The following is a 13,526-nucleotide window of genomic DNA, read 5'->3' as shown; positions in this document are numbered from 1 at the left end:
TATGCCTTTCTTTGAATTGAAATTTGAAATTCAATAAGTTGTTTATTTTATAATTTTTTTCAAAAATAATATTTAGTAAATTTTATAAAATTTACTTGTTTCATAATTTTCTCTATTTTAATAACAACTTTTGGAAAGTAGGTAAAGAGTTATTTTTCATAATTAACTTATTAAAAAAAGTCACCATCTCTTTCTAAAGTTTCTATTATAACTTTAATATTTTAACAAAAAATAATTATGTCCTATTTTTTCATACATTCTAATATATATGGCATTAGATACCATGTTACCACCACAATCAAATTACTCCCACAATTATTATGCATTCTCTTTAGTATCAAAGTTTTAATCCAGAAGTTCATATTTTTTATATTTTACTTTTGTTTTCCATTATAAGATTCAAGAAGACGCTTGCATATAATTACGTAATTTTTTTTCAAATTATGAATAATTTCACACAAAAGTTAACTACAACTTTTAAAATCAATCTTCTAACCATGACTTTTAATATTTAATCTATTTACATATTTTTCTTATGTCAGAGTGTTTGTTGCAATATGTTTAATGTGAAATGTAATACGTATTACTTTTTTATTTTATTTTAATCATGTATTCGTATGAATTTTTATTATTTTTTATGTAACAAATTATGCAGTTCATCATTGATTTTTTTTTCACTTATGTAATTTCATGCATTTTAAAAACTAAAAAGCATGTCCAAAGATTATTAAACATACTCCCAAAAATAAAAAGTAATTTAAATTTATGTCTATTTTAGTTATTATATAATAAAACAACACTTTCGTAATAAAATTTACCAAACATATGTACATTACTTTTCAAACTCACAACAATCATGACAACACAGTCTGTCAAACACCAAACTGCTTTTTAATCAGCAGCTTACTTCATCCGCACAACGAAATAACTTATTTAATTAGTCACCGCAATCCCAAGCCAGTCCTTATATGTTAGGATGTAGATATTCCTTTTATTCATAAATATTTAATTTTTACAATTAATGATATTTGTAGAATGCTATTTTACTTGAAATTGTTAGTTGATTCTATGTTAATTTATGCGATTAAATGAAAAAAAAATCATTTTTTAGCAATAACATTGCATATATTGAAAAAAAAAAGATATGTTATAATTAATAATAAAATGTTTTTAATTTACTTACCACCTTTAACTTATCAAATATATAATAATAAATATCAAAATATCATAATTCGGTTTTTTTTTTACTTGTGAGACAAATAACTTAGCACTTATATTCAATCATCCAAAGAAGGTAAAATTATAATTATTTGGAATTGTATATGTCCAAGTTGAATTCCAACATATAGTTATATATCCACATTTCTTTTCGTCGTGCTAAATTGTATATACAACAAACAACATGTCGTCTATCAAGTTGAATTCCACATAATTTTAATAAAAGTAAAAAAAAATTAACAATTATAAAGAATAATAACAATATCCTGGCCTCTCATTAGGTTCATTATAAATTTGGTTCAATAATATAGAAATTTTATATGTTATATGTAATATATTTCATTTGCAATATTTATTTTTTTCATAATATTAGTATATGTGGATAGACAAACCATTTACAAAAGTAAAATTAGGAAACCAAAAGACTGCAAACTAAACTAAAATATAATCGCCCATCTATCTCAAAATGCTTTTTCTTTTTTTTAAAAAAAAAAATTGTACACTGGAAAAAAAAAAGAAAAAAAAAAGCGCCATTAAATTTAAATTTAAATTTACAACACGTCATTCATGCAGTAGAAAAACTGACGACATGTTCTCTAGTAAATTTATGTAACTGACAAGTGTAAAGTGTATGCATTGACTTATATAATAGATGGCGCATCGTTTTCATTTTGATCACAAACGACATCTCGTTTAGTTTAAAATTTGGTAGACAACAAACATGATGTCTTTATATTTTACTTGACAAACAACAAATTATCTATTAAGATGAATTCTATATGATTTTAATAAAAATAAGTGATCATTTGTTTTTTAACAATCACATAGAATAATAACCTATTTCAATTATTCATATATTTTTTTACATTGTTATTTGCATGTCTTTTGTTGTTGTTGTTATTATTATTATTGTTTTTGTCGTTGTAATACAATCATTGTATTGGGCTCAATATTATAATAAGCATGCATGTATTTCTTTTAAAATGTTACTTATTTATTTTGTTAGTAAAAATACACAATCTTAAGTAAGAGTACTTCTGCAACTTATAATAATTCATTCTGATTATAAAGAAAAAGTAAGCACGTCAAGAAGAAAATCATTGATTCTGATTTTGATTCATAAAGTTCGAAGTAAAGAATTTATTCTACCCATTCTTCATTTCGATTGTAATTCATTTTTATTTCATCATATTCGAATTTCTGTGATTTGTAAAGTAGATGCACAATTAATATAAAGTAATTATTTAAAACGACTATAAATCTTGGATTAAATTCAACTTTAATGATCAATAAAGACTCTGGATAACTTTAACCATAATTATAATATTGAAGTGATAGATATGCATTCAACTAAAGTACTCCAGCCGACAAAGCCACTTGTCACTAAGCTTCGAATGACTTCAACCTGATAGAAAGAAGATCTCAGATATAAATGATGGCAACTTGGCTGTCGAAATCCATCAAATGCTTAATCAAATTCTTGGTAGATAGAAACTACCCACAACAATATCCAAGCATGGAGACGAAGGATTTTGCCTCCGCATTCTTGCTCTTCATTGTCTTCATTTCTGGTAAGAGTTTTCATCTCATTTAGAAGAATTGTAGATATCGTAACATATAGTACAGATGAAATTCTATGAAACTATAATTTGTTCGGATTCTTGACTCCAGCGGAGATGGTGGAAATTCATGCTAGGATGTGCAGAACACATAGCAGAGCTTTCACAGGCTTGTGCTACCGCAACGACAACTGTGCTATGGCTTGCATGTCAGAAGGTTTCGACTATGGGTACTGTACAGCACTCCAGCGCATATGCATGTGTGCCAATCCCTGCCGCGGTCCTCCGGTAATCCGCGTCCCGCCGCCAGGAGGTCTAGAACCACCATATGTCGAAGAGGCATTACTTGCTTCCCAAGAAACTTCAGCATCGTACTCCGAAAAGGAAGTGTCCCCTGCTGAAGCGCCTAGTCCTAGCCCTGAAGAGCCAATTATCAATATCAGGGCGTCCCCTGTGGAAGCTCCCCCCGTGGAAGCTCCGGGGCCTAGATCTACAAAGGATGAAAAATATCCCTTTTCGCATAAAGAATCTCCGGAGGAAATGTCTCTTCCATATGAAGAAAAGGCTTATCCGAAAAGAAAGTGGGCTACTTCTAGGCCATCTCTTCACTTTGATAATATGAACTGATGCAGCTGAAAAAATAATGCTTCAAAATTAGCTCACCTTTTTAGCTGTAGCTTTTGACTTTGATAATAATAATAATAATAAGCTTGCGCGTATATCAGGGATTGCTGCAATGTTTTGCTACTACAATTTGACCATTTGCATATTCAGACACAATTAAATTGGTTTTAAAATCTAGCGTTACAATTATGATTATGTATCTTTAAACTAATCTCATCCTAAATTAAACTTACTTCTACTGCAAGAGGCCTAAGCAATTGAACTTATCGGAAAAGAAATTGACTTTTTTTTTTACCCTCTTGTTTCACACAAGTTAAATAAAAAACAAATACAAATCTATCTCATTCTACCTTCACTAAAATTTTTAAAGAGCGATAGTCTATAGTTAAAACATTTATATCGTTATCTTATGCTTATTCGAATGCAAGTTAATAGAAATGAGAATACAGTAGTTGCAATATTTGGGTTGCTGCTCGTCTTCTGCATTCTTTAGATTGTTTGAAATAATCGTTTTACTCAGGGATTTTATAACCTTCGGTAGTCTTCTTTAAAGACTCTTGTGTAGCTGCATGAATGGATAAAAAGTTAAAACCAATAGAGTTTGCAAAGAAAAATATGTGCATCGCAGCTTACGTTTGGGATCATAAGTGGTATGCATTTTGGTTGTTAATTTTGCTCCCTCTTTGGGGATAATTCATTTTTTTTTCCCCTTTTGGGCTGAGGTTATGGCAATCGTTATTGAAAATTCATGACATGGACTTATGGTTGAGTGCGATTCTTTAGCAGCGGTGGTCTATTTCTTTTCTTGTACTCATTTTTCTCCCGCGTGGAATTTCATGTTTTCCAGAATGCAAATCCTGTAGACCTCAACCTCGTCATACTCTACTCTTTCTCTCTCATTAATGATATATCTATGTAGTCTGTAGAGGCTGGCCCTTCGAAATTAGATTCCGGAGAAAACAGATTAGAATTGCGAATGAGCAATATTGGCAACGGAAGAGTTGAGGCGGCAAGGGTCTCCCAATTCGGTAGGATTTGCACGCAACGGGCCGGTCTTGAGATTCTAAAAATGCGCATGTTGGGGATCATCTCGTGTCTTGCTACACAAGAAAAGAAAAGATGCAATCCTCTTACGACAGAATTACGAAATCGTAAAACTTGTTATCTAAGAATTATTACTTAGAATGCATTCTCATTTAAGTTGTTCCACAAGCAATAAAATAAAACAAAACAAGGATTCAATAATTGATCGGTTGCTGTCATAAATGAGACTTCTTAAGCATCTGAATCCTTGCCTAAAAGCAAGATAACTGAGAAGGTAAATATTACAAGGCTTTCAGACAAGGTGAAGGACCCCTATTTGATAGGAAGTGCTCATTGTCAATGAAAAATATGAAGTCACCCTTATGCAAAGGTATATGGGACAGGTTGAAGATGCAAAATACACTGATTGTATAGATTATGGTAAAAGAAAGACTATAATATTAAGAATTACAAAGGATATAGGAGTAAAATTAAAACAGAAGCTGATTTGAGCCAATGCATGAGATTTCCGAGTTCTAAAATAGAAGAGAGAGAAGGTTGATGAAACAACTAGGCATATTGATAGATTTTGGTTGGATTCTGAAGTGAAGTTGATATGCCATTACTAGCGGTTGGGAGCTCTGTTGGTGACATGCAATGCTTAAAGAGGATTTGTGTTTTCTCTTGGTTCAAGAGTCCTTTCATAGTGTTCAAAGAAGCATCAATCAGTAGCACAATATCAACTGAAATAGACTATGTAGCTGCATCCTAAGAATGCCCATGAGACATTAAGAAACCCATAAATTAAAATTTGACCATTATCAGACATAACCAACAATCGAGATGCTAAAAGTATTTTGAAAGAATGTTTTCCGCTACTTATTCGTTTGTAAAGGATAATATGTTCAGCGTTCATCAAGGTTTGAACGAACAAACCTTTTATAATTATGTCCTGTAAAATGTAGGTAGAGGGAGAGCCATGCATTGCGTTGCTAGCCAAGAAAAATGTGACATAACATATAGTTCGAGCCATTCAATAAACAGCAAGTGCACATGTACGGTACAGAGATGCCAAAAACATGGGTTGCATTGATAATGGAAAAGCTCATTAGTAGCGATAGTCACAAAGGACGTTACCGTAGATAGACAAAACAGAAGCTGATTTGTGCAGCTAATTAAAGAGAAGAATAAAACAAGAAATGACTCGCGCCACCGGTGTTACCAGCAATATCTTTGAAACTTACATAATATGGTTTAATATTTATGTCTTGTTAGTTCTATTTCCAACTGTGATTTGTGAACCGTGAACCATACAGCACAGATACAGAATGCCAGAGTGACAATTCGAAATAATTTTATCTTTCTTCTAAGACTACCGTCTGAATTTTTTCATAGATCACACCATTGCTATCCGAAGAGTTCAGATTACACATGTTGCATCATTGAATTCAGGAACATAAAAGATTTGAGAGAAATACTTACTTAAAGCCAACATAACCAAAAACATTTGCCATAACTTTCTTATATTCATTTTTTTCCTTGTTTATTTTCTTATATTGCATGTGTTTGTTAAGAGTAAACTGATAATACTAATACACACACATCTAAACAGAAGCACTTGTACAAAATTTATTTAATGAATTTAATGCTAACAGAGCAGTTAATAAGCAGGGTTGATGGTTGCATACACAGCATGGTAAAATGGGGTTCATTATGTAGATGACTAGGATGCCCAGAATCCAAACAAAGATGGTAGTAGTGGAATGAACTCCATACACTTTGAATATTCTATTCCATTATTTTAAAATTTGCATCAAGGGATGTCCAAAGTTCATATTGCGAGTCACTCAGAACAAAACGCAGAATCACTATCAAATTTTTAACTACTCTTTCAATCTAACCCAAAAGCATGCACTAAAATTGCAGCAGCAGCAAACCAATTTTACTGTTTAGTTGTGGGCCGCTACCAATGCCATGTGCTCGATGAGGTCCAACACTCGATTGCTGCAAGAGAAATCAAAAAATACAATTGTCAGATACCATCAAAAAGACCACCTCTGTAATGTAATCTGTTTCTCTGACTGATAAGAGAGAAGGAGAGTACCTGTATCCCCACTCGTTGTCGTACCATGACACAAGCTTCATGAAGGATGCACTCAATCCAATCCCAGCCTTCGCATCAAATATACTTGACCTACAATGAATAAGAACATAAAAGCTATAAAACCCACTTTGAAATTAAAGTAACGATAGTTACAACATATGAAGAAAGGGTGAAGGTTATACCTCGAGTCTCCAACAAAGTCATTAGAGACAACATCCTCATCTGTGTATCCAAGAATGCCTTTCAGTGAACCCTCCGATGCATACTTTATGGCGGCTTTGACATCTTCATAGGAAGCACCCTTTGCAAGTCGACAAGTCAAGTCCACAACAGACACATTAGGAGTTGGGACACGGAAGGCCATGCCAGTAAGCTTTCCGTTGAGATCTGGAAGAACTTTACCAACAGCCTGCAATATCAGATTTAGTAAAATTATACCACCAAGCCACAATTTTTAAGTCATGAATGTCAGCAAACACCGGGTATCTATATTTTACCTTGGCAGCACCAGTTGAACTAGGAATGATATTTTGTGAAGCTCCACGCCCTCCTCTCCAATCCTTCATCGAAGGACCATCTACAGTCTTTTGTGTAGCTGAACATGGACAACAGTAACCACATTACTCACCACATAATGCTTTGACATGTTGAGCACATTAGAGAAAGAGAGAGAAACCTGTAGTTGCATGAACAGTGGTCATTAAGCCTTCAAGAATTCCAAACTCCTCATGAACCACCTGCAAAATGTAAATACACACCCGTTAACTCTATAAGAGACACACTCTATAAGAATGTAATCACAAATTTTGTTTAAATAACATGAAATCTTTTTCCCCCAAGCTACTCCGTTAAATTTGTCACTTCCACATTTTCGCAATATATTAGCTATGAGAAACATTGCAACTTATTTTGTCGAAACATTAGAAAATCAAGATAGTATGATTCAAAAATATTTGGGATAGCAATCAGATGCAGCAAAACCTCAGTAACTAAAAGGCTTGAAATTCAAGGAAAGCAATGCAATCATACCTTAGCAAGAGGAGCAAGACAATTGGTAGTACAACTTGCATTAGAAACAATGTTCATGTTTGGCTTGTATGTCTTTTCATTCACTCCTACCACAAACATTGGTGCATCAGCTGATGGAGCTGATATTACCACCTTTTTTGCACCACCCTGTATAGAAAAGTCAAGAAAAGATCAAGTTGAGGTCCATAATTTACAGAGACAAACAGATAGTGAAAAGATACAGCACAAAAAACTTGTAAGCAACCAACCTTCATGTGAGCTGAAGCCTTCGCAATTGTTGTAAAGACTCCAGAAGATTCAACAACATAATCAACCCCATAGTCACCCCAAGGGATCTCTGCCGGGTCCCTAGGTAAAGAATAATTAAGTTTCAGCCCAAGTAGAATAAATAGCTATTATTTGCAATAAAACCATGCCAGTGCACACATTGTCATTTGATTTCCAGGGCAATACCTTTTGCTGAAAACTTTAATCAGCTTCCCATTAATTTCTAAGGTGGAGTCATCCACGACATTGATGGTTCCCTTGAAAACTCCATGAGTAGAATCATACTTAAACATGTAAGCCTGAAAAGAAGAGAGAGAGAATAAGTGAATAACAGCCATTGTTTTGAAATGTGCAGAATCCAAACAATCATAAGGACACAGAAAGTATAAGACCAGAAAGTAAGAGACACAAATAAACAGCCAGCATCCGAACAATAATTACATGTTCAATTAGACTGACACATCGAAGCCAAATACATTAAAACACAACCAGTATGTTCAAATCCGTTATCAGTTTATACAATAATGCTTGATACGAACATAATTTGTAACATGCACTATTTTCTGCAGGCAGCTTAGATCTGACTCAAACTCCATGATAAGGATATTGAAATAGGTACCTCACAAAGATACAAGCTTACAGATGGAAGTATGTTAAACCAACAGAATATTTTGATGCTTGAGTAAAAGAAATACTTTTTAACTATCAACCTATCTACATGTTTTCATTGGTTTTAAAAGCCAGCAACCCTAACTTTAAATACAAACATAAAGCTTATGGCTCTGTCAAAAGCCTCAGAAATTTATAAAGTTCTACTAAAAAATTGAAAAAAACGACAATGGAGTGAATCATATATTAGCAGGTAGACATACATACATCACCTAAAAGTAAACAGAAAAAGCTGCAGACTGCAACTAATTGTACACCCTTACCATGTATTTGGCATCAATAAAAGGATCATTGACCGCCACAACGTCAACATCATCCCTGAAGGCTGCTACTCGCAAAACCAACCTTCCAATCCGACCAAAACCTGCATGAGTTTAGCAACCACATATATCGATTTCTTCCATTTCCTAACGAGCAACAGCAATAAAATTTTGAAATGTGAAGCCACTCAATCCTTCACTTCTTTCTACTGTCCAGCTCATGCATTGATTTCTCACAGAAAGTCATACTTGTCTAAATCATCTAATATTCAATTATCGTGTGTAAACACACACACGCGCGCGCATTAGAAACAGTTAGGAAAACAAAAATTCAGATAGCTGATAGTTTTCACTGGGATACATCTCAAGGTGCATCATTGCTTATAAATTCAATCCTTTAGTAACAGATGGTGACACATAAACTATGGTGACACATGAATCAAAGTAAAGTAATAGTCATAGACAAATACCATACATTACTAATTTTGCAAGCTTATTGTTATTTAGTCCAGTATTACGTACCAAACAGAAAGCATATCCATTTCCTCTTTTTTTTTTTTTTTTTGGAATAAGACACTCAAAAATATATTAAAGATGAAGAATCAACAGAAAGCATTTCCATTAAGATCAAAATATTCGAAGACAAGCATAATTAATACACGAACAAAATGGGCACAACTTCAGACACAAGAAAACTCACCATTGATTCCGACCTTTGTGTTTCCATCACTCCGTGATTCTAAACAAAGCAAAGCAAACAAATAAGAAATCAACACAAGTATTTTCTAAAGCATTTTGCAGATTATTAGGCAGCAAAATCAAATATTTAGACTCTTACTTTGAATTGTTGGAGGAATTTCAGTAGCTGTGGCTCTGATGGGTTGAATACTCTTTGCAGCACATGTCCTACATAATTTAGCAGAATACAACTAACCATCAGCTACAAACAAACACACAATTCACAAGAGATTAAGAAAAATTAACAGTTCGATTACTCAACTGTAGTGATGAAGAAGATGAACCACTTGGAACTGAAGTACCGAAAATGCTCGAAGTGTTAAGGTTGCGACTGAAAGCAGCAGTCGATGATCCCTGAAAAAATATTAAAGAGCAAAATCTTAACACAGCTTCCAAAAATTCTATTTGATAAGGCGAATAAATTAAAAATAAGAATAAAACTTTTATATCTAGTAAAAAAAATAATTTACGAACCAAGTGTAAGTTCAGATCAGCTAAAAACAGAGACTATCTTATTTCAATAAAATAAAAAATAAAAAATTCTAGTTATCTTAATCGAAATCAGTGGGGAAAAAAAAAATACAGAGAAACGACGACGCGGTGAAAGTAAAAGCGGCTACCTTGACGCGATCGGACGGCGAGGAAGTGAGGTCGGCGCGGACGAGAGAAGCGGAGGCCGTAGATCTGAGGAGAGAAGAGAAGGCCATTTGTTGAGCTTAAGCACACTGTTTCGAGCTCTCTTCTCGCAAAAACCCTAACGAGGTTTGGGTTGTTGCGGCTTTCGAGAGGAGGCAGGAGGCAGTAGGCACAAGCCAGAAATGAAACGAAATGTGCTCTTATTAAAGTGCAAAAACAAAAGAAATTTTTTTTATTTTTTTTATTTTTTTTATTTTTTTTTTGCCGCAAGGGCTCAGGGCTACCTGCCGTGCGCGTGTTTTTAAAAGCAGAAATTGAGCGGAGTTTTTTATGTCATCTTACCACCCCAACACCCCACTTTTCGCTTCTCTTACGTTTTCTCTCTGTGCGAAACCATACAATTCAAAAGAGCTTCTTTATTATACGGTAGGATGTACAGTGTGTTTCTGTTTCACGAACCTTACATATCCACGTGTCCGAATTCGTCATCTTAGCGTGAGCACGGTCGCACGTAAAGTTTCTCCAGTTGACTGTGTAAATAACGTAGGTGAATTCGTCGTTTAGCGATAGCCTAGCTGGAGCTGAGAAAAGCTCTGCGTCCTCTCCTCGGCAGCCACGTTAGACCAGACTGGGCCTTTTTCGGCTGCGTCTTTGTATTTATTTTGGGATTTAGCGGGTCCTACCGACAAGTCGGCTGCTACCACCTTTGTGGTTAGGGTTCAGCTTAGATACAGTAATTCACAAACCTTTCATTCACTTCTACGTATCCGTCGGCCATTCATCCATGTTTAGACCTTTGAGTGAATTAGAGTAAAATCACACGAGTATTGATAGCAAAGTAAGACTTTAAGCACTCTTTTGAATTATTTTTTTATTCCTATACGATAATATTCTCTTTAGTGTTATTTTTTTATTTTATGAAAGAAAAAAATAGTGTTTCATTTTAATTTCATAAAATATGAAATGTTATTAGTAAATGTATTAAGTATGAAACTTTTATTAATTTCATACCTTTACATTTAAATTAAAATAAATAAATTTTTGTTGACTCTTAGCTAAATAAGAAAAGGTCTGAATGTGAAGTAAATCTTATATTATAAAAATATCTCTATTAAATTAATGCATTTATTTCTTAAACTATAAAATGTAATCTCCTTTTTTTGTTTTGATTTGTAAGGACATAAATTTTGAATAATTTTGTTTAGATTTTTTTAATTGTAAAAACAAATAATATGTAACTTATATTCAAAATTTTTTTAAAAGAAAAATAAATATGTCATTTATACATTTATTTGTATTTTAGACCTATTCGATCTTCAAAAGAAATTCAAACTCGTTCAAATTTTAAACAAATAATAATAATAAACTCTACCTAAATTTATTTAACTTTGAATACTTCTTCACTCCTTTACCATTTGGTCACTTTTAGTTGGATGGCAAAAGTCACTTCCCTCCCTCTACTACTACTAGTAGAAACTTAACAAAAGTTGGGGTAATATTGTCTCCTAAAAAAAATATTTATTATATAAAAAATTATACTATGCTATAGTAAAAATGATCCCTCTAAGTTACATGCATGTACCTTACAACCCTTTCATATAAATAATATTCATTTACTATTTATATTAGAGGATTATAAGGTATATTCATATAATTTAGCATTAGCCTAGTAAAAATGGTTCAATTGGTCTCATCAACCCTTGATAGTAAATATTCTTATATATTATTTTCTTTTTTTCCAAATTTAATTTCTACGGCTCCTTTATTCTGAAAGATCAAATCAGTTAGACACCTAGACTATCAATTTGCGGACAAATTAACATCAAAAGTTACGTCATTTACAATGTCTCTGTCACCAGGGCACGGCACGTGAATCATTATTCATTAGACGACAAATACATACAGGCATCTTCATCAATCAACTACAAGGTTTTTGTTTATTTGTCAAATGAAAGAACTCGAAGGACCGCAAAGAACAAAACAATATGACAATGGCCATGCTGTCGTTGTGTTTGGTCGGTGGATCCAAGTGGGGACGGCGGTGCGTTCTAATTAGGGATGGTAATTGTACCCGTAAATTCATAAATTCGTCCAAATTTATCCGCCAAAATCTGTTCGTTGCGGGTAATTTTATCCGTTGTGGGTGGGTTTAGTATTATAAATTAAAATCCGCATATGGATGCGGGTGGATTTAGTATTAACCTTATATCCGGTGGATACCCGCATGGATATCCACCAAACCCACAATAATTTTTTTCAAATATTTTTAATTTAATTTAAATATAAAATATATAAAGAAAATAATGTAATTAGTCAAATTACTAAATGACCAAAGGATCAAAGTTGTGTATGTGTGTATATGACTCATCTCTTATTCTAAAGTTATAACCTACAGAAAACTAAAGGCATTTCCCTTCGAATTAGTATTTGAAAATATTAATCTTAATTATTATTATAAGCATTGTGTTGGATGGGTGCTTATGGTGGTAAATAAAATGAATATATTCTCTTCGATCTTGTTTTAAATGATAATATTAAATGTAATTATTATTTTTAGATATTAGTTTGTGTTTTTTAAATAGATTTGTATAATTTATACTTAAATTTGAGAATTTGTGTTGAATTGATGTGGAAATTTTAATTTTTCATTTACATTGTTTAAATATAAAATTGAATATGTTATATGAAATTTGAGGTTATTATTATAAATTTATATATTAAATATTTGTGATTTTAAATACAGAAACCCGCAAAAAATCCGCTGGATATCATTACGGGTTCGGTAATTGTTAAAACCCGCCGCAGGTAAGTTTTTTTAAAAAAATTAAAACCCACTACAGATTACGAATGGATTTAATAATTTAAATTTTATGCGAATTTAAATTTGATAATAATAAACCCACTGCGGGCGGTGCCTATTGTCATCCTTAGTTCCAGTCTCCTACAATTTGCTTAAACGCAACGCATTAAAAATAGGGGCGTAGTGTTTGGGTAGTTGGGCGCAAATCTTCCCTCCACGTGGTCCTGACGCTTGAATCCTGATTTTTTGTTCCTAGGAAAAATATATTAACCTTTTCCCATTTTAATCGTGGAGACAATGACAGCCACTCAGGTACTCACTCATTGGAATCCAATTTTTCTGGAACATAAATACATAATAAATAATATTCCCAGGTATATTCCTTCTAATTATATATATATATATATTAATTTCTTTTTCTTCCTTCAAATTCTTTTTTTTCTTTTATACATAACATTACACTTACAAATATTACCAAAAAAATTTATCAAAATTATCATTGATTAGTATTATGACAATAAGCACAACTGAAAATTCGGGCCTCCAATAAAACACAAATGGTGAAAGAATCTACATTTTCAAGAGATTTTCTTTAAAAC

At 32.7% G+C, this 13,526-nt stretch overlaps 2 protein-coding genes across 2 annotated transcripts; one reads left to right on the top strand and one right to left on the bottom strand.

Annotated features, from left to right (window-relative positions):
• The first annotated feature begins 2,501 nt into the window (after positions 1 to 2,501).
• On the top strand, positions 2,502 to 3,529 carry LOC112496328 (uncharacterized). Its single transcript, XM_025093695.2, has 2 exons — positions 2,502 to 2,789; positions 2,890 to 3,529. The coding sequence occupies exons 1-2, from the start codon at positions 2,651 to 2,653 to the stop codon at positions 3,402 to 3,404; spliced, it is 654 nt and encodes a 217-aa protein (XP_024949463.1). The 5' UTR covers positions 2,502 to 2,650; the 3' UTR covers positions 3,405 to 3,529.
• A 2,670-nt stretch (positions 3,530 to 6,199) lies between these two features.
• LOC102630521 (glyceraldehyde-3-phosphate dehydrogenase GAPCP1, chloroplastic) lies at positions 6,200 to 10,467 on the bottom strand. The gene is made up of 13 exons (XM_006493704.4): positions 10,112 to 10,467; positions 9,754 to 9,845; positions 9,592 to 9,659; positions 9,454 to 9,492; positions 8,757 to 8,857; positions 8,011 to 8,123; positions 7,806 to 7,905; positions 7,558 to 7,704; positions 7,205 to 7,265; positions 7,026 to 7,123; positions 6,711 to 6,937; positions 6,529 to 6,618; positions 6,200 to 6,428 (listed from the first exon to the last, which is right to left on the bottom strand). Exons 1-13 carry the CDS (start codon positions 10,196 to 10,198, stop codon positions 6,374 to 6,376), a joined length of 1,278 nt encoding a protein of 425 aa, XP_006493767.1. The 5' UTR covers positions 10,199 to 10,467; the 3' UTR covers positions 6,200 to 6,373.
• Between the last annotated feature and the right edge of the window lie 3,059 nt (positions 10,468 to 13,526).

Source organism: Citrus sinensis, chromosome 9, assembly GCF_022201045.2.
Source record: "Citrus sinensis cultivar Valencia sweet orange chromosome 9, DVS_A1.0, whole genome shotgun sequence".
Classification (NCBI taxonomy): domain Eukaryota; kingdom Viridiplantae; phylum Streptophyta; class Magnoliopsida; order Sapindales; family Rutaceae; genus Citrus; species Citrus sinensis.
The sequence above is the reverse complement of the archived record's forward strand: the minus strand, read 5'-3'. Positions and strand labels throughout refer to the sequence as shown.